General features: G+C 52.9%; 1 protein-coding gene across 7 annotated transcripts in view; it reads left to right on the forward strand.

Annotated features, from left to right (window-relative positions):
* Positions 1 to 20,227, forward strand: part of PTK2B (protein tyrosine kinase 2 beta) — a 115,474-nt gene extending 95,247 nt beyond the window's left edge. For 5 of the 7 annotated variants that reach the window (XM_039528889.1, XM_039528886.1, XM_039528890.1 and 2 more), the window contains exons 18-31: positions 173 to 288; positions 2,851 to 2,951; positions 3,258 to 3,347; positions 4,219 to 4,423; positions 5,010 to 5,118; positions 6,883 to 6,948; positions 8,651 to 8,776; positions 10,230 to 10,376; positions 12,442 to 12,477; positions 15,071 to 15,098; positions 15,664 to 15,710; positions 16,185 to 16,328; positions 17,682 to 17,762; positions 19,065 to 20,227. In XM_039528889.1, coding sequence (XP_039384823.1) covers positions 173 to 288; positions 2,851 to 2,951; positions 3,258 to 3,347; positions 4,219 to 4,423; positions 5,010 to 5,118; positions 6,883 to 6,948; positions 8,651 to 8,776; positions 10,230 to 10,376; positions 12,442 to 12,477; positions 15,071 to 15,098; positions 15,664 to 15,710; positions 16,185 to 16,328; positions 17,682 to 17,762; positions 19,065 to 19,280 — 1,512 coding nt within the window. In that variant the 3' untranslated portion in view covers positions 19,281 to 20,227. The remainder of the gene's footprint in view (positions 1 to 172; positions 289 to 2,850; positions 2,952 to 3,257; positions 3,348 to 4,218; positions 4,424 to 5,009; positions 5,119 to 6,882; positions 6,949 to 8,650; positions 8,777 to 10,229; positions 10,377 to 12,441; positions 12,478 to 15,070; positions 15,099 to 15,663; positions 15,711 to 16,184; positions 16,329 to 17,681; positions 17,763 to 19,064) is intronic. The other 2 variants (XM_039528893.1, XM_039528892.1) reach the window with 2 other exon arrangements.
* The last annotated feature ends 762 nt before the right edge of the window (positions 20,228 to 20,989 follow it).

Raw genomic sequence — 20,989 nt, forward strand, 5'->3', positions numbered from 1 at the left:
CACACCTGCTCCAGCTTCTCTGATATCTGCCCGTCGTGGCCGCCTGTGACTTTCGTCTCTTTCCTCGCGTGGCTGCTCCTCCCCCACAGCCGGGTTTCTTTGGCTTGCACTGCCTGGGTCCCCCCCGACTGCTGGGTTTGCCCCTAACCGCAGGTCTCTCGCCCCCGTGCAGCTGGGCCATTACCTCGAGCAGAACAAGAACTCCCTCAGGGTGCTGACCCTCATCCTGTACGCGCTGCAGATCGGCAAAGCCCTGGCGTACCTGGAGGCCATCAGCTGCGTGCACAGGTAGAGCGGGGGAAGGGCGATCTAAGGGTGTTGCCAAGGCAGCAGGCATTAGCCGACACATTGGCAGAGAGCTGCAGAAGACACACGCAAGCGCTGGAGCCGGGCACAATTTTTTGCCCTTTTGGTTCAGCGACCAGACCAAAAAAATCAGTGATTCGCTGTATGCATGGTTAGAGCCTGGGAGGGACTGCAGCGACGACGGCAAATTACGGGGCGCTGGCTTGTTCTCGGGGTACCCAGGACCGAGTCACCTGCTACCCCCTGCCTCTAGCAAGAGGGTGTCTTTCGGTGGTAGCGGGGTGTCAGCTGCCTGCCACCACCAGCCGTTCAGCCAAATGTCCCTCCTCTGCGAGTCAGGTTAACAAGACTCCTTTGAATCGTACCCCTGTCACACTGGCTCCACACAGAAGTTCCAATTCCTCTGCACCCAGCGGTGCGGTGTACCCCAGTTTCCCTTTAAACCACGGCTCCTGTAAACCACACAGCGCTTAGAACAACCCACAAGTAGGTTTGTGTGAGTGAGAACAAAGATTTAACAGGAAGCGAGAGACAGAGATGGAAACAGCCGGTTACAACACGAAATAAAACCGGAAACCGTGGAACCGGCGTCTTAACAAGAGCTACCTGTCCTGGGTAATAAATTCGTCTCCCCCTGCAAAGTGCAGCGCATTGCAGAGCTGGCTGGCTTCACCAAAACCAGGATCCAAATGTCCACACATGTTCTCCGCTCCCAAAGGGGATTCCTCTGTGAATGCAGGCAGAGTGCCTGGCCGCACTCTGTTCTACTGAAAATGGCCGTTTGTTTCTGCTCACAGGCAGGGTGACCCGCCGGTAAGCGGTCTCCATTGTTTGTCCTGGTCTGTGATGGTTTTCCATTGACCGTGGCAAGAGTAGACAATGGAACCTTGAGTGACCTCGCTGGCCGACTGGGGAGATGACAACTTCCTCTTGCTTGAATGGCGGGTCACGGAGACGCATTATTCCCTGGGGACTAATTTCTACACCAAATCAGACTTTCAGTATAAATACATTATTCCTTAAATATTACCCGTCCATTCACCCTGTAATGGTTATGAGTCTTGACAGGTTCTGAGCTTTCTGGATGTACCTTACATGGTACTTTATAGGGATGAACATCCCGTAAGACGTGTGTTGGGTGTAGTGAGTCGGTCAGGTCTTAGGAAAGAGCTGAACGGGGCCACTTTGCTGCAGGGTCTCTGTGTCACGCGACGAGTGTGTTTTAGATGGCTGGGGCCCTGCTTGACGAAGCCAGGGGAGCAGGCTCCCCCATCCCATACCAGAGCACTGCTACAGAGGCAGTTAAATGAGGAGAGAGGGTTGAGAACTCACCGTTCCTGCCTTGCCCACAGTTCGATGGTGGGATTGTGATGAGAGATGTTACATTACCTTTAGGGTGTATCTACGTTACAGAGCCCATGCCGGCTTAGGCCCCGAGTGTAGAGGCAGCGTACACAGAGAGAAGGGGGTTTTCTGCCCCTGTAGGAACACTGTCTCCCTGAATGATGTTAGCTACGTAGCTGCGTCTACACTAGGGATGTTGCCGGCATAGCAATGTCAGGGGAGGGTGTAGCCCGATGCAGCTATGCTGGTTTATGTGTTAAACATAGACCTGGAGAGTCAAACCCAGTGGGCTTTTAAGCGCCACTCCTGAGGATAAGAGCGATGCTCGTCCAATCAGGGAGCGGAAACAATGCCACATGACTGCCGCCAAGCGCTAGCAGCTCAGAATTCTTCCTTCGTTCCGCCCTGAGGTGGGGCGACGACTCGCTGGTGCGGCGCCTCCTGCTGGTCGTCCTGGGAATTAGCTCTTCCAGCCCAGAGCACCCTCTGCAGGCTGGTGTCTCGCCTGCCACTGGCCCCCCGTGTCCCTCCGGGACCCCGGTGCCCCTCAACGTCAGGGTTCTGCCCCAGCAGTAACCCACAATCTGGGTCTCCCCACCCAGGGGAACCCCCAACCCTCTATCCCCACCTCACCTCAGTGGCTACTGCCAGTCCCCATCTAGCCCCCGCTCCGTGGGGCAGACGGCAGTTTGTGAACCGCTCCTCATCGGCAAGGGGGTTAGGACCAGCTGCCTCTGCCTGGCTCTGGGCTGCCCCTCTGCAGCCCCGGTACCCATTTTGGCCTTGTAGCAAGGCCTGCAGCCTGGGGGTTTGCCTGGCTGGAGCTCCCCAGCTCCCTCTGCCCTTCCCCAGCCCTGCTCAGCCCCTAGGCAGCCAGGTCCTTCTCTCTCAAGAAGCTAGAGAGCGAGTGTCTTACAGCTCCTGGTCCTCAGCCCTCTTAAAGGGCCAGCTGTGGCGGCTCCCCCAGTCAGCCTGGCTTTTCCCCGTCACAGCCCTCTCCCGGGGCTGGTTTAAGCCCTTCGGGGCAGGGGCAGGGTGACCACCCTGCTACACGCCCCTTCTGCACAACTAGGTGCGAGGCGATGGAGACGTGGGTCCCCAGAGCTCACCCATTGCCTGGTCACCGCAGGCAGGGCTCTCGCCAGAGCCGGCGCCCAACACGCCCCCGCGGGACTGACTTGTTCTCCCTGATCTCCGCAGGGACATTGCCGTGAGGAACATCCTGGTGGCTACTTCCGAGTGTGTGAAGCTGGGGGATTTCGGTCTCTCCCGGTACATAGAAGACGACGAGTATTACAAAGGTAAGGGGCAGCTCGCGTCTGCAGCGACCTGGCCCCAAGCTGGGGGACATTTCTCCATAGCCGAAAGCTACTATGCACCCTTAGCAGTGTCAGGTCAAGTGGTTGGAACAGCAGTGGGGGGCTGCAGGTCAGGACTGAGGGGCATTGATAGAGCTGTGTGCGTATGGGGGGGAGCTCAGGACTGGGAGGGAGAACGGGGGGCTCTGGACTGGGATTGCGGCACACGGGCAGAGCTGGGGATGGGAAGCCCAAAGCTGGAAGAGCAGGGGGGCCGCACAACCGTGACCATCTTCTCTGCTCCCCAAGCTTCCGTGACTCGCCTCCCGATCAAGTGGATGTCGCCAGAGTCTATCAACTTCCGTCGCTTCACGTCCGCCAGTGACGTGTGGATGTTTGGTGAGCGGGACTGCGAATTACGAGCAGGGTGTGGCGTGGGGCAAGGAAGGGTCCGGGGCAGTATATGGATCTCAGGCCAGTGTCTTTCCTAATCCCCAGGGCCAAATCCCGCTCTCTGTTCCCCTGGGGTAAATCCAGAGCCATCTCAGTGCCGTTATCCTGGGGTTACGCCAGCAGAGCGTGTGGCGGGAGCTGGGCAGGGGCCGGGCAGGGAGCAGAGATGTTCTTTTGGGGGAGTTATATCGTAGGTCCCTGCAGATTCGGCACAAGAGAAAAGGTCCTGTCCGTGGGGCTACTCCAAGCACAGGGAGACAGCAGGGAAGTAGATTGAATGAGGAGCGCTAATTGCACCCCCAGCAACCCCCTCCCCCGCTGGCATCTCAGCATGCAGTGTGGCTGCCAGCTGATCGGAGTTTTGGGGCAGCTCAGGGCAGTTCTTAGTGACTAGGAATCCCCATGACAAAGACTCATTGGGCTGCAGAGCCTGAGCTGGACGGCGGACGGGCTCTGTCTAAACTACTTGTCTGGCCCCATTTCTGTAGTATCTCGCACCTCCCAATCTTTAATGCGGTTTTCCTCCCACCCCCTTGTGAGGCAGGGCATGGCTAGTACCCATGGTTCAGATGGCAAACTGAGCCACAGCGAGGCTAAGTAACTCGCCCAAGGTCACACATGGCGTCTGTGGCAGAGCAGGGATTTGAACTCAGCTCCCCCAGATCGGGGTCTAATCACTGGCCCGTCAGCGCAGCGCGGGGGGAGCCTGCGGCACTGCTGCCTGTGCCTTGCCCGACCTGCCTGGCGAGTGCTTCCCATCTCCTTGCCACGCCTGCCACCCCTGAGACGCAGTGCTTTGTGTCCCGTGCCCACCCAGCCGTGTGCATGTGGGAGATCCTGAGCTACGGCAAGCAGCCCTTCTTCTGGCTGGAGAACAAAGACGTGATCGGGGTGCTGGAGAAGGGAGACCGCCTCCCCAAGCCTGACCTCTGCCCTCCCGTCCTCTACACCCTCATGACGCGCTGCTGGGACTACGACCCCAACGACAGGCCCAAGTTCAAGGAGCTGGTCTGCAGCTTGAGGTAGGTGGCTGGGGGAATCACGCGATGCTAATGGCCTGGGGCAGCCAGATGGATCAGTCAGGAGGTAACTCGGGGAGCCGTGGAGGTTCGTTGCTAGCGGCTGCAGTATTGTAGGGCCCGTTACCAGCTAGCCAGAGCCCTGCGGTGACTGCTGCCTGCCAGCATGGGTGGGGGGAGCTCTCCAGAGCTCTGGTTCTACCCGCAGAGTTCAGTCACCCTGAACCTACCATAGACACTGACACCACAGGTGCTCCGGGGCTGGAGCACCCACGGAAAAAAATAGTGGGTGCTCAGCACCCACCAGCAGGCCCCACCAATCAGCTCCCCGCCTCCCCCCCAGTGCCTCCCGCCCGCCGCTGATCAGCTGTTCAGTGGCAGGCAGGAGGCCCTGGGAGGGAGAGGGAGGAGCGAGGGTGGGACGTGCTCACAGTCACTTTCCCCAGCTTTTCCCGTTTCCGCTGAGACTGTAGCTAGCAGGAACCTTGTCAGGGATGCTGGCATAAGCAAGTCCCCGCAGGGCTGACAGCCTGGTGCCGAGGAAGCTGTACTGCTGAACTCTTTCCTTTCCCTCTGCTACTGCCTGTAGTGACATTTATCTGATGGAGAAGGACATCGCCAGGGAGCAGGAGAGGAACAATCGCCACCGGCCTCCCAAAATCATGGAGCCAATGTCTTTCCAGGAGCCCCCTCCAAAGGTCAGAAGGGAGCCGAGCAGCGTGTCTATAACCCCACCACAATCATGGAGCATACGTCCCTCACAGGAGGAGAACGGGGTCTCCTGTAGTGGCTGCTCTGCGTAAGAGGATAATAGTCCACTACACCTGTTACCTAGAGGAATCTCTCCTTTAGCTCAAGAGGCAGAAGCTTGTGTTTTTAGACTTGAAGTCCATGGGTTCTGATCCCCTTAATGTACATACATGGGGATCAGTTTTTCATAGATTCCAAGGCCAGAAGGGACCATTGGGATCATCTATATATGCCGTAGAATTTCCCCAAAATGTTTCCTACAGCTGATCTTTTAGAAAACCATCCAATCTTGATTTAAAACTTGTCACTGATGGAGAATCCACCCTTGTGGTCCATCCCTGCCGTCCACCGTCTTTTGAGTTTCCTGCCTTCCCTAGCCAGCAAGCTGTTTGGGGCAGAGCTTGTGTTTTCTTATCGGTGTGCAAAGTGACAAGTGTGCTTGTGGCTTCAGCTAAACAATACAGCCCGTTTGCTCGGAGAGAATCCCAGCCGAGGTTAGTAACAGAGAGGAGAAATTCTTTTTTAAAATAAATGCACGATTTTTAAGCGGACACTGTCCCTTTAAATATGAAGTCTAGCATGTTATGGGTAAGGCTGCAAGGCTGTCACGGAAGTCACGTGACCTCCGTGACTGCAGCGGCCGGTGTGACTGACCCCAGGGTAGGGTGACCAGATGTCCCGATTTTATAGGGACAGTTTCGATTTTGGGGTCTTTTTCTTATAAAGGCTCCTATTACCCCCCACCCCCGTCCCGATTTTTCACACTTGCTGTCTGGTCACCCTACCCCAGGGCCACCCAAGCAGCTTGAGTGGCTCCCGGGCCAGCCGCACTGGCCGCTGCTGGGGTAGTCGTGGGACACCGTGTGCCCTCCCCCAAGCACCAGCGGCAGTCTCGGGCTGAGTGTCGCCACCCCGCCCCCAGCATCGGCAGGGGTCCCGGGCTGCATGCCGCCATCCGCCCCCCCACCCCCAGCACTAGTGGCAATCCCCTGCTGCCCCCTGCCCCAGAACATCAGCAGCGGTCCCCGGCCCCAGAGCCCCCCCCCGGTACCCCCTCTCCAGAGCACCCAAGCTGTAGTCAGGGCTCTGTAGTACAAGTCACGGGCCGTGAAGTTTTGTTTACTGCCTGTGACCTGTCCATGACTTTTACTAAAAATACCAGTGACTAAAATGTAGCCTTACTGATGACGTAGAGACTCCCAGACCTGTAGGGTTAGAAGGGACTGCAAGGTCGTCTCGTCTAACCCCCTGCCAAGGTGCTGGATTTGCTGTGTCTCGAATACAGGTAAAACCCCGCATCTTGCTATCTTAGAGGCAACAGCTGTAGAGGTAATCTGGATACCTGCATGATTCAGGGGGCAGTAACATGGGACAGACCTCAAGTGCAATCACGTTATGCCAGATGCACCCGTCACAGAGCCAGGCAGATGCAATGCGTTGCACTCGTGTGCCGGGTAGCCGTCCGCCTGGTTGGGTTGTGAGACACACGGACAAAGGACGGGTACCGTCCTGGTTGGTTTTCATGACCTGCCTCTCGCTACGTTCGCAACGGTTGGCTGATGGGTCCCAACCTGCGAGTTTGCAGCGGGTAACGCCCGGGGCTGCGGCCTGCATCGGCCGACCCTGCTCCTCCTCTCGCTGCCAGTGGCCGACTGCTGTTAACGCGGCACTCGCTTCACCCTGTGCCTTTCCGTGTCCTTGTCTTCCCACAGCCCAGCAGGCCGAAATACAAGCCGCCTCCCCAGACCAACTTACTAGCTCCCAAGCTGCAGTTCCAGGTAAGGCCCCATGACTGTTACTGGCCAGCCCGAAAGCAGCAAGGTATTGGCTAGCAGAGAGCTCCCGGTGCTTGACGGGATGAGACCATTGCATTTCGGGGGGGGTAGAGCTGAAGAGCTGCTGTATGTCGCTTCCTCTGAGCCAACTCCTTAGAGCTGTGGAGCGCCCGCGGCTCCCCCTGACGTCCGAGCAGGCGCCCGGCGCCTCCTGGGGCTTGGCCCTGTGCACTTCAGAAGGGCCAAGCAGCTCGAACAGGGTGTCTGTTTGTGCCCTGAAACGGAAAGAGAGACTTTTGCCCTGGGGAACGGCATTGACGTCGACTGGCTCCCAGTACACACAGATTTTTACTTGGGGGCTAGGAGGGAAAATCGGTTTCCAACCGTCTTCCTCCTTTGCTGCTTGCTGAAGGTCTTGGAATTCTGCTCTGCTTCGCACCGTGCGGGCCCGCTGAATCTGCACCTCGGTCCACCTCTCCCAGCAGTGAAGTACAGCGGGTGACGTCTTAGCACAGAGTGCAGTATGGGCCTGATTCTGATCCCACGCTGGGTTTACACCAGCAGCACTCTGCTGATTTCCATGGCGTTGCCTCTGGCTTACCCCAGTGTAACTGAGATCAGAACCAGAACCAGATAGCTCAGTGGTTTGAGCATTGGCCTGCTAAGCCCAGGGTTGTGAGTTCAATCCTTGAAGGGGCCATTTAGGGATCTGGGACAAAAATCTTTCAGGGACAGTCTGTGGTCCTGCTGTGAAAGTAGGGGCCTGGACTTGACTCAACTCAATGACCTTTCAAGGTCTCTTCCAGCTCTATGAGATAAGGTGTATATCTCCATATGTTATTAACCAGGTGTAAGGCACTTTATGAGAAATGGGGTCTGGTGGTTCCAGTACAGCATTTGGAGATGGGAGCTTGACATGTTCTGCTGCAGACACACTGTGTGACCTTGGTGAAGTCACTTTACCTCCCCATGCCTCAGTTTCCCCATCTGGGAAATGATGAGCCTGACCTACCTTGCAGGGGGTAGGAATGGGAGAATTAATTTGCTAATGTGTGTAAAGCCCTCATAGAGCCTAAGAAAGAAGGGGCAGGAGAAGGACAAAGCTTCATTGTCCTGGGAGAGAGGGAATATTATTCCCATTTTACAGATGGGGAAACTGAGGCAGGAAGAGGTTTCGCACACATTTTCAAATTTTGGTGGCCTGTTTTTCTGGGGCCCAATTCTAGGCCTCAGAGGCCCTGATTGTCAGAGGGTGCTGGACACCCATAGTCAGTGGGAGAACTGTGGATGTTCAGGACCCCGGAAAGTTAGGCCAAAATATTCAGGTGTGGCTAGTCCTGTTGGGACCCTCAATGTTCTGAATGCCTGGCGCCTAGCTGACTTGCCCAAGGTCTTGGCAGACAGCAGAGTAAAGGCCTGGTGTTCCTGGCTCCCAGATCTGCACTCAGACCACTAGGCCAGACTGCCCCTTGTCACTTCACTGCGGGATGAGGCCAGGGAGATACCGAGCTGGCAGGAGGAGAAGGGAATCTCCTGTTGAAGGACCACCAGCAGCCACCCTCCCCACACGCCTGCCCCAGTGCGAAGGTCCCGCTCTGAAGCGCTGCCTGCTCTCTTCACTGGCTCTCTTCGCCCCTCTCTGTCTGTTGCCGCTAATTGTCCGTGTCTGGCTCTGGGCCCGGTGCCTCTTGCTCCCCCCGAACAGGTGCCCGAGGGTCTGTGCGCCAGCTCACCTACGCTCACTAGCCCCATAGAGTACCAGTCGCCAGTCAACTCCCTGCACACCCCGCCTCTCAACCGGCACAACGTCTTCAAGCGCCACAGCATGAGGGTAAGACGGGCCGGCTTGCTCGCCACCTTGCTTGATCCAAAGGGAGCGTTAAGCGGAGCACTTCGGGGAGAGGTGCAGTGCAAGCCAGCAGGGGGCGCTCTCCCCTCCATCAGTGCTGACCCCAATGCCCCAGCGTGGCGCTAGGGGGCACTGTGTTGCAGGCAGCCGGGTGGGGGGGCTCAGTGGGGGGCGCTGTCTCGTGTGACTTTGTTCTTCGCTGTGCTGCGGTGTCTGCTGCTTCTGCAAAAACAATTCCTGACCCGTCTATGACATCGACCCCTTCAGTGCCGGCCTTGCCTGCGGCCCACGTGTGTCGCCATATGCTGGACCCAGACAAGCCTGCTGGAAGGCACTGGACAGCACCGTCTCACCGGCCTGGGGGAAACGTTAGCTGCAGCGACACGGGCCCCAGACACACGGGCAGCAGCAGCCAGGGACTTGGGACCGAACTGCCGATGAGCTCAGAAAAGCACAGTGGCTAAATGTTCCTTGGGCCCTGGTGGCCCTTCTCTGATAGGCTGCATTCGTTTCATTAAAGGGACTTTCCACAAACAAGCCAAGATGGGCAGGGATGCAGCCCTCTGCTCTGGGTGTCCCTAAACCTCTGACTGCCGGAAGCTGGGACTGGGTGACAGGGAATGGATCACTCGATGATTCCCTGTTCTGTTCACTCCCGACAGCGGCTGGTGCCAGGTGCCCCAGAGGAAGATAGGATACTGGGCTAGCTGGACCTCTGGTCTGACACAGTCTGGCCATTCTGATGCTATATTCTAATGTTAGGGACTGTGTCTTCCATACGCGTGTGTCTGCACAGAGCCTAGCACTGACTGGTGCCTTTGTGACCTACCACAATACACATAAATACAATAACCTACCAGAGTGAGCAACCCTACCATAACAAACCAGCATGGGCCACCCAGATCTCCCGCTGAGTAACCCTCCATAACAAACCAGCCTGGGCCCAGATCTCCCGCTGAGTAACCCTCCATAACAAACCAGCCTGGGCCCAGATCTCCCGCTGAGTAACCCTCCATAACAAACCAGCATGGCCCAGATCTCCCGCCCTCCGTAACAAACCAGCCTGGGCTACCCAGATCTCCCGCTGAGTAACCCTCCGTAACAAACCAGCCTGGGCCCAGATCTCCCGCTGAGTAACCCTCCGTAACAAACCAGCCTGGGCTCAGATCTCCCGCTGAGTAACCCTCCGTAACACACCGGCATGGGAAGCCCTGCAATAACTAACCAGTGTCTACACATACAATGAAGGAAAATATATTGAAAGAAAGAACTGTGGTCTTGGTTTCAAGCTTCCAATGGTCTGTCAATATGGACAGAGGGTGGCCTGTTGCCTTGGGTTCTGGGTTGAGTTCTCCAGCGGTGCCTGGCTCGCGCGGGAGGTGGGCAGTCCCCGAGCCGTGACTGCCGCAGTCACAGCCCACCCTTTGTCTCCAAGGAGGAGGACTTCCTCAGGCCCACCAGCAGGGAGGAGGCACAGAAGCTGTGGGAGATGGAGCGGGCCAAGATGCGGCAAACACTCGACAAGCAGCAGAAGCAGATGGCGGAGGATTATCAGTGGCTGAGGCAAGAAGAGAAATCCCTGGTGAGTGGGCCCAGCGGGTTCAGCCGGAGAGCCGGCCAGACGTTTTGCGATGGAACATTTGTCCATCGGAAAATGACAATTCGTCAAAAGCAAAACGTTGCCCAGGAATGTGTCAAGTTTGTGGAAATTTTGTTTTGGGGAGAACCCCGGATCGGAGCGTTCCACTGAGGTCAGAGCCTTCCCTTTGGTATTCTTGGAAGGGAACGTTTCACTTTTCTGTTCTGAACTGACTTTTCCTTTCAGGCTTTAAAATTGTATTTAGTATAATATAAAAGGTTTTAAAAAGTCAAAAACCAAACAAAACTTTTGGATCGACCCCAAACAGGTTTTGGGTTTTTTTTCAGAATTTCATTCCACGGGCAATGTCGTCTCGGTTTTTGTTCTGTATCGGAACAGAAAAGTTTTTTAAATCACGGAATTTCCGGCAACGTGGAAAATACGGCTCCAGCCCAGCTCTGGTCACTATTAGACCAGCGTATTGCTCTGCTAGGGTGGTCCAGTTGTCAGGGCTGTGGGCTGGGACTCTGGAGACCGAGGCACAGCTCCTGCTTTGCAACATACTTCCTTTGGCAATTCACTTAGCTCCTCTGTGCTGTGCCTCAGTTTCCCATATGTACAATGAAGATGCCAGCATTGCACTATCTCCTGGGGTGCTGTGAGGACAAATACATCAAAGACTGAAATATTCTGATACTACCGTAATGAGGGCCATAGAAGTACCTCAGATAGAGTTATGGGGTTAAATACATTTTAAAAATACTAATGATCCAATAGACTACGCCAGTAACAGAGCTAATCTGGAGGTTGGGCTGGTGCCAGAGAATATTGTACTATGGTGTCTATAGGTGGTGGAATTTCTCACGCACCCTTTTTTTTTTTCAAAACCCAAAACTTCTCACGAAAGGTTGTCAAAACTATGGACATTTTCTGTCCTTTACTAAATTTTCCACGACATGCTTTTTAATCAAAATTTTTACCAAAATTGTTATAGAAATGTTGAGTGTGTGGAAACCCCAGTTTTTGGAATGAAAATCTGGTTTGTGGGAGATGAAAAATGTCTGTAATGGTTTCGATATGAATCTTGGTTAAAAATATTATGGAAAATTTCCTGGAAAAGTTTTTGACCCCTGGAGTATGGAACAACGGTGAATTTTGAAAATGCTTGGAATAGTATTTTAATCAGCAGTAGAAGTATAGTTGTAAAGTAGATACAATGGTTGCATTGGCTAATGTGTAGCAGTCTAGGTCTGTGAACATGATAAAAACAGGGTTAGCTTTGGTTTCCTCTACTGTGAAACTGGCTGCTTAACACGCTATGTTATGGAGCACTCAGTATAATCACTAAATGGCTAATGTGTAGTGCTGATCAGGAAGTGGTTTTCCTGTCCTCGGAATATGTTCGAGATTTTGAAGCTACTACTTCTCCTGACTTGGGAGGAAAAATTGAAACCTCAAAATTGCTCATGAACCAAAAATCTAGAAAAAAAAATCAGTTTGGGTCAATCAAAATGTTTCATTTCAATTTCAACTATTTTTAATTAAAAACATTTTTTTTACTATAATTTAACTTTAATTTCTAAGCAAAAAGTCATTTTGAACCAAAAATAGAACTTTGCGTTTTGAAAAATGTCGAAACGGGACATTTTGTCAATTTTGAAACTTTTTTTCCCAACAATTTTTGAAAAGGAAATTTGTCAAAGCCAGCTCTTTCCTGCTAAAAATTTTGTTTTAGATTAATCTGCCTTTTTTGGCAAAAAATTCCTTAGTCAAAAAATTCCAGACCCGCTCTATTAATATGTTTGTCTGCACTCTGCTGGGCAGCACTGGAACTGCTCAACTGTGTGTCATATGCCCTATACTGGTAATGGCTAAAGGAGAGTCTCTCTCAGCTCGGGGGCCAGGGAAGATATTAGTTTATCCATGAAGTAGATGAGCAGCAAAATGATAACAGCTCTCAAGTTCCTCGGGGGCCACATGTCTGTGACAGTCCAATAGCTATAGCGTATAAAGATAATTGTTTCACTGGTTCTGTGCTATTCATATTTCTTGTTCTTCTCCATTACAGGACCCTATGGTCTATATGAACAACAATTCTCCTCCAGTGAGTAACACAAAGCTAACTCTGATAGGAGCCAAACTGTCTTCCAGTTATTGCTAGGGTTGTCAATTAATCGCAGTTAACTCACCCAATTAACTCAAAAAATTAATCGCAATTAATTGCACTGTTAAACAATAGAATACCAATTGAAATGTATTAACTATTTTTGGATGTTTTTCTACATTTTCAAATATATTGATTTAAATTGCAACACAGAATACAAAGTGTACAGTGCTCACTTTATATTATTATTTTATTACAAATATTTGCACTGTAAAAATCATAAACAAAAGAAATAGTATTTTTCAATTCACCTCATACAGGTACCGTAGTGCAATCTCTTTATCCTGAAAGTCCAACTTACAAATGTAGATTTTTTTGTTACATAACTGCACTCAAAAACAATACAATGTCAAACTTTAGTGCCTACAAGTCCACTCAGTCCTACTTCTTGTTCAGCCAATCGCTCATACAAACAAGTTTGTTTACATTTACGGGAGATAATGCTGCCCGCTTCTTATTTACATCACCTGAAAGTGAGAACAGGCATTCGCATGGCACTGTTATAGCTGGTGTTGCAAGGTATTTATGTGCCAGGTATGCTAAACATTCATATGCGTCTTCATGCTTCAGCCACCATTCCAGAGGACATGCTTCCATGCTGATGAGGCTCATTAAAAAATGTGTTAATTAATTTTTGACTGAACTCCTTGTGGGAGAATAGTATGTCTGCTGTTCTGTTTTACCCGCATTCTGCCATATATCTCATGTTATAGCAGTCTTGGATGATGACCCAGCTCATGTTCATCTTAAGAACACTTTCACAGCAGATTTGACAAAATGCAAAGAAGGTACCGATGTGAGATTTCTAAAGATAGTTACAGCACTCGCCCCAAGGATTAAGAATCTGAAGTTCCTTCCAAAATCTGAGAGGAACGAGGTGTGGAGCACGCTTTCAGGTATCTTAAAAGAGCAACACTCTGATGGGGAAACTACAGAACCCGAACCACCAAAAAGAAAATCGACCTTCTGCTGGTGGCATCTGACTCAGATGATGAAAATGAACATGCATCAGTCTCTGCTATGCTTTGGATCGTTATCAAGCAGAACCCATCATCAGCATGTATGTGTGTCCTCTGGAATGGTGGTTGAAGATGAAGGCACATATGAATGTTTAACACATCTGGCACATAAATACCTTGCAATGCTGGCTACAATAGTGCCATGCGAACGTCACTTTCGGGTGACATTGTAAACAAGAAGCAGGCAGCATTATTTCCTGCAAATGTAAACAAACTTGTTTGTCTTAGTGATTGGCTGAACAGGAAGTAGGACTGAGTGGCCTGGTAGGCTCTAAAGTTTTACATTGTTTTATTTTTGAATGCAGTGATCTTTTTGTACATAATTCTACATTTGTAAGTTCAATTTTCATTAAAAAGAGACTGGACTACAGTACTTGTATGAAGTGAATCAAAAAGACAGCACAAATATTTGTAATAAAAAATAAACATAAAGTGAGCACTGTACACTTTGTATTCTGTGCTGTAATTGAAATCAATATATTTGAAAATGTAGAAAACATCCAAAATATTTAAATACATGCTATTCTATTATTGTTTAATAGTGTGATTAATCATAATTAATTTTTTCAGTCATGCGAGTAATTGCGATTCTTTTTTGTAATCGCTTGACAGCCCTAGTTATTACCTGTCTCACTGGGTTATCGAAATACCTTTTTAATCCTTGTTTGTAACAAAGAACCTGGGATGAAAGGTGATTTCAGAGACTCAGAAGTGTGAGCGGGACTTGGCTGGCCCATGCTTTGGACTAGATGGGACATCTCTTTGTTCCAGTGGTTAGGGCACCAGTCTATGATCTGGTAGGTCTTTGTTCATTTTCCTGCTCTGCCACAGACTTCCTGTGTGACCTTTGGCAGGCCACTTAGCCTCCCATGCCTCAGTTCCCATCTGTACAATAGGGATAATTGTAGACTCATAGACGCATAGGACTGGAAGGGACCTCGAGAGGTTATCTAGTCCAGTCCCTGCACTCATGGCAGAACTAAGTATTCTCTAGACCATCCCTGACAGGTGGATAGGACAACAGCCCTTCTCCCATCCCTAACCATGTCTCCCCGTCCTTGGTGTTTACATCCTTGCCGTGCTCCTAGACAGCCACCCTCTCCGCCCGCTCCCCAGTCACTGTTCATCCAAGCTAGCCAGACCTCCCTCGTAGGCCTTTCCCTGGTAAGCAAGTTCCTCCAGCCCCTTAACCATTACAATTGATCTTCTCTCACTTGCTTCCCCAACCAAACAATGCAAATTACAGTAAAACCGCCACTAGCTGAGCCTCAGTTCTCTGAAACGCTGGCCTGGCTCGTCGCACCCAGCACTGTGCGAACTGGGGCTGGGAACCTCGGGGAGCTGAATGAACCGGGGGCCCGCCTGATACTCCAACCATGGAGATTGTGTCTGTGCCTTGCTGTTGCTGGGACTCGCTTGGTGCCAGGCAGGAGAGGTGGCTCCAACTCGCGCCCGCCCTCAGTTCAGGTTTTCAGGACCTAGGTTTATTGATGCTGTTTCTCTTTTCTTTGCAGCTGCTCCCGGAGAAGGAGACTGACTACAGTGAGTGCCCATTCCAGACTGTCCCATCCTCCTCCAACATAGGGGTGGGGTTTCTGGCAGCAGCTGTTCCGGCTGCACATGCAGCTCTCATTCAGACACATGGTTTAATCTTTTAATCGAGGTGGGGGGAGCTTTCTAAGTTGTTTGCCTATATAATATCCTGAGCCAGGGAGTTCCACGGGTTAACACCTGGTGCAAAACCAGTGCTGGGGGTTGAACCTATTTAAAGGTCTAGACAACAGTGCCTGTTAACCCAGACTGTGAGCTCTCAGGGGGCGGGGAGGACGTACCTGTCCAAGACGCTAGGTACGTACTCGGGCGGCTAGCCCTTCCCGCCGCTCGCGCCCCTGCGGCTGCGCTGTTTTTAGCACACGAGCTCGATCAGAGCTCTCATGGGCATGTCTCCTTGAGCTGGCAGTTACACCGAGAAGCTTGAAGTGAAGACAGGCCCCACGGGTGCCCACGGGGCATGGCACGGTGAGGCCTGCCTGGGGTCTCCCAGGGCGACGGCAACAGAAATAACAAACAGAACAACCATTCTTCTTTTCTTTCACGCCCGGTTCAGCCGAGTTTACAGGCCCACCCCAGAAGCCTCCAAGGCAGGGAGCTCAGGTATGTGTGAAAACGACCCAGGCTGGGTTTCTCCCTCCCGGCCTGCATCTGTCCCGTCTCTTCCGCTTTGAAACCAGCCCCAGCCCCCCACCTGGTCCCTAGCTACTCAGGGCCCCCGGGAGGGATGGTCTGTGCTCACTGAACTCTGCCCAGTGTCCCCTTAGTACGTACCTGAGCCTGGAGTGGGAGGCAGCGCTCAGAGGTCTGATGCTGCACCCCCTGCCTCGCTTTGGCAATGGAAGCATTGACCCGCTGCTCAGCTGTTGGTGGGTCTGCAGGCACCATGCTGCTAACAGCTGCCTGACCGCTGGGTGGGGAGTCCACCCCAGGGCAGCCAAACCCAGCCCGTGGGCGCAGAAGGGCCTGCGTCGTGCGCAGCTGCTGTCCCTTCTCCTCGGGGCTTCCTTCTGAAGCCTTTGGTGAGCCGGCCCGGCGGGCAAGCAGATCATATGTCCCCTCCTGGTCTCTGGGCAGCCGATCCAGCCGGCCCCCACCGCCAACCTGGACCGGACGGATGACACAGTGTACAGTAACGTCATGGAGCTGGTGAAGGCGGTGCTGCAGCTCAAGAACGAGATCTGCCAGCTGCCCCCAGAGGGGTACATCATTGTGGTGAAGGTAAAGCACCCGGGAAGGAGGGAGGCATCCAAGGCTGCCTTCTGGGAAGACTGGCAAGGACTAAGACAGGTCCTAGATTCAGAGATCCTAAAGCCAGAAGGGACCATTGTGATCATCTAGTCCCGGGGTCAGCAAACTACAGCCCGGGGGCCGCATCCGGCTTTCAGACGTTTTAATCTGGCCCTCAAGCTCCAGCCAGGGAGCGGGGTCGGGGGCTTGCCCTGCTCTGCACGTGCCATGGCTCTGCGTATCTCCTGGAAGCAGCAGCATGTCCCTTCTCTGGCTCCTCCGCGTAGGGGCAGCCAGGAGGCTCTGCACACTGCTCCTGCCCCAAGCACCGCTCCCGCAGCTCCCATTGGCTGAGAACCGAGGCCAATGGGAGCTGCAGGGGCGGCGCCTGCAGACGGGGCATCGCGCAGCAGAGCCACCTGGCCGCACCTCCACATAGGAGCCAGAGGAGGGACTTGCTGCTGCTTCCAGGAGCTGCTTGAGGTAATCGCGGCCCGGAGCCTGCACCCCTGACCCTGTCCCATGCCCCAATCCCCTGCCCCAGCCCTGATCCCCCTCCCACCCTCCGAACCCCTCGGTCCCAGCCCAGAACACCCTCCTACACCCCACACCTCTCATCCCCAGCCCCACCCCAGAGCCCTCATCCCCTCCCACACCCCAACTCCCAATTTCATGAGCATTCATGGCCCGCCATATAGTTTTCATACCCAGATGTGGCCTTGGGGCCAAAAGTTTGCCCACCCTTGATCTAGTCTGACCTGCTGTATAACACAGGCAGGAGACCTGCCCCACAGTAACTCCCAGGGCAGAACTTGAGTTTAAAAAACAGCCAGTCTTGAGTTAAACACTGCCAGTGACAGAGAATCCACCACGACCCTTGGGAAACTGCTCCAGTGGTTAATTACTCTCATTAGTACAAACTGACACCTCGTTTCCAATCTGAATCTGTCTGGTTTCAACATCCTGCCATTGGATCATGTTAGCCCTTTCTCTGCTCATGTCATATTTCCCAAAGTGCACCTCTCCCCAGTGGTGGTCTTGACCCAAGAGCGGGGAACATTTCCCAAGATGCACCTCTCCCCAGTAGTGGTCTTGACCCAAGAGCGGGGAACATTTCCCAAGATGCACCTCTCCCCAGTGGTGGTCTTGACCCAAGAGCGGGGAACATTTCCCAAGATGCACCTCTCCCTGGTGGTGGCCTTGACCCAAGAGCGGGGGACATTTCCCAGAGTGCATCTCTCTGCAGCGGCCCCCCCGAGCCAAGACAGGCCCAGGTCGTTACTAAGAACGAAGCCTTTTGCCAAAGCCAGAGATGCCTTTCACGCTGCCTTTCCCCCTTCACAGAACGTGGGCCTGTCCCTTCGGAAACTGATCAGCAGCGTGGACGAGATCCTGCCAGCTCTGCCCATGGCATCGCGCACTGAGGTAAGGGCTCCCGCGCCCCCTACTGCCGGGGAGAGCCGTCGGGTGGGACACCCCCGGCCTTTGGGGTAATGGGTGATCCCAGCACATGGTCGCTCCCCACCCCCAGCTCCCCGCCCGCACGTCCTGGGAGCAGATCCCAGTCTGCAGACGTTAGTGCTTTCAGGGTTTGCACAGCACAAGCCCCCCCCGCCCCGCGGGGCCTTAGTTCTCGCAGGAGTCGGTCCCCTGCACTCTACATCTACCAGCCAGTGGTACAATACAAGCCTGGCTCTTAAAGAAACCGCACCCCAGTGACACCCACGAGGGTTTGCAAGGGGCCATACAGAGTTGATTAGAGAATTCCTTGAGCCGCCATTTATAAGTGCCAGGTGACAGCTCATCCCACATGGATGGAGGCGGGTTTTTAATTTATTTCCAGCTTCCCTTGCAATGCTCTGAATGTGCCAAAATCATGAGTCAGGCCACCCCAAATCATGGGACCAACAGCAGCACAAAGGGTTTCTTTTTATTTGGCTTCTGCTCTCTGAGCCGTAAGGAGGTGCATTTTCCAAATTTTTTTCCCGGAAAAGCTGGAAATGCAGTATTTTTTGTCAAGGAAAGCTGAGAAGCCTGGCCAATCACATGACTCAAGGAGCTGGGGCTTTAAGAAAATCATCAAACATTTCAAGGCTCATGATTAAATTGGGAGAGTTGGCGACACACAGTAGCAGCATTAGCCAGCAGTGAATTGGGCCCTCTTAGCGGATTTCACTGTCCAAAGGGAGTGGATTGCAAACTGAACGCCTGGTTGGTGGAGAAGGCATTAGATTTCAGCCTGGCATCATGGTCAGGACCAATGATAAATCCAAGGATGCAGCTTCAACAGGGAGCACTTACGTTTTGGTGGTAAATCCCCCATGCGTCTTCCCCCAGCAAGGCAGGGTAGAGAAGAGACGGGGCTTGGGTGTAATGAATATAAAGGTGATTCTTGACTGAGGCTGTTGGATATAGACAGACCCTGTGGTTGTCTCTCGCTCTCAGAGTGACTTGCGCAGGCTTTGCTGCCTAATGACATCACAGGATCTTCCTAAATCCTGGCCTGGATGAAGCTGTCTTGGAAGGAACTACTGACCGCACCGGCTGCAGTCATCCCTGAGTGTGCACATAGCTGAGTAACTCCGTTAGCTGGCAGCAGTGGTAGGCTGTTATCCTCTACGTGGTCCAGCCACTAGAGGGCCTCCAGCTTTGGGAATGTCCTTCACGCTCTTCTTCCGCTGCTGCCCCTAACGCTCCCAGCCACGTGTGTGTGTTTTGCGTTGGCAGATCGAGGGCACCCAGAAACTGCTCAACAAGGACCTGGCCGAGCTGATCAACAAGATGCGCCTAGCGCAGCAGAACGCCGTCACCTCGCTGAGCGAGGAGTGCAAGCGCCAGATGCTGACGGCCTCCCACACCCTGGCCGTGGACGCCAAGAACCTGCTGGACGCTGTGGACCAGGCTAAGGTCCAAGCCAACCTGGTGAAACTCGCTCTGGAGTGAGATTGAGAGAGAGAGAGAAAGAGACGCTGCTGGTGGAGATGGGAGAGGAATCTGCTCCAGAAGGCCCGGCTTTAAATATCTCCTCCAGCCTCGCTGTTCCGCCCCCCTCCCTGCAATCGCTCGTGTATATTGTCGTGTCAGTCTTCTGAGAACAAGGCGGAGACTCTCCTGGCTCCTCCCCTTTACAGGGCATGCTTGTGGGGAACTCGCTGTCTTCCTGTGCCCCATAGAATGTGCTGCTGGGGATGATTCTGTACACACAAGACACTGGAGGGGTGGGGAGCGTGGGGTGGGGTGGGGATAGACAAGTGGAATCACCCAGCCACCTGCCAGTCCCAGCCCTGCCAGGGAGCTTTCATATCAATTCTACTTCCATAGTACCCTCTGAGTTGACAGGAGGCTGGTGAATTTCACAGGTGCAGGTGACTTTCAGGTTCCCTCTTTCCCTTGTTACACTTGTAGGCATTGGGAGACTAGGGCGTTTGGACCTTGCTGGCTGAGACCCGGGTGTTAGACACCCGGTGCTCTGGAAATGTTCCACTGAGCCATGAAGAGACTGTTTATTTTCTTGTACATTGTATAGAAGAGTTTATTTAATGACCGTGCGTGATCTGTGTGCATCTCTGGAACCTATCCGCTCACCCCGCTCCCCGTCTGCAGCTGGAATGCACCGATCCCAGAGCATGGACAGCGCCGAACTGTAGCCTTTGTTCTGATGTTTAAAAAACACAAACCAACCCCGAGGACGGTATTCCTGATCTTTGCTTCTCTGTAAGACTCGATGTGGGGGGGGAAACAAAAAAGAAACAAAAAAACAGCAAAGCAACAACGACGGCGAAAATCTTTCTATTTGGTTTGTGGTTGAATTCAAAATTGTATGGTTTGGCTGTGGCCATTAATTCTCATGAAGCTGTTTATTCTGGTTGAGATAAATGATGTACAAAGTTTGTGCCTTTGCTTTTCTGTGGTGTGTGAGTAAGGGACTCTATATGGCTGAGGGTGGGGCTCACAAGATCCCTTGTGTTTCCCCCCTTCCTCTCAAATGGCCCCTTGTGGCTGCAAAAGCTCGCGGGGTGTTAGACACAAGATCAAGGGTGTTCTTTATGGGCAGGCGTCAAAGGCCCTGGAGCATGAGGGTTATTTGAAGCTCGAGGCTCAGCCTGGGCTGGACATCTCCCAGGTTTTCTTGCAATGTTTCTCCTGCTCTGGTGGACCTGTGAGGACAGGTCAGCTAGAACTCGAAGTCCAAGGACTCATGAAAACGGAGAACACTCCAGTACCAAAATCGGTTCTGTTTGTCTCTAAAGGCTAAACAGGAGGCCAGTTACAGCCGCTGCGGGGTTTGCATCTTGTAGTGACGTCACTGGTGCAAAACATTCTATTTGATACACCCACAAACCCCCATCCACACACACTTCTCCTATATACCCCAGACTTACAAAGCTATACCTTAGTGTAAACACATTCACACCCAGAACCACCTACCCCTCTACCTGGCCGCCTACGCACATCCAGTCAGATGCATCCACACACACACACATCTTTATACTCCTATCCGGAATACAAATGTCCCCCGCAGACTCCTGTATGCCATACGGCCCTGCCAGTATAAATGCTAAAGCCGGTGTTTGAAAACTGTATTCCAGCTTGCTATTCCGCTCCTGTGCCCGGGCTCCATGTCTCCGATCATTCTGCGTCCTGCTCCCTTC

This window comes from Mauremys reevesii, linkage group 3 (genome assembly GCF_016161935.1).
Source record: "Mauremys reevesii isolate NIE-2019 linkage group 3, ASM1616193v1, whole genome shotgun sequence".
NCBI classification, from domain to species: Eukaryota; Metazoa; Chordata; order Testudines; family Geoemydidae; genus Mauremys; species Mauremys reevesii.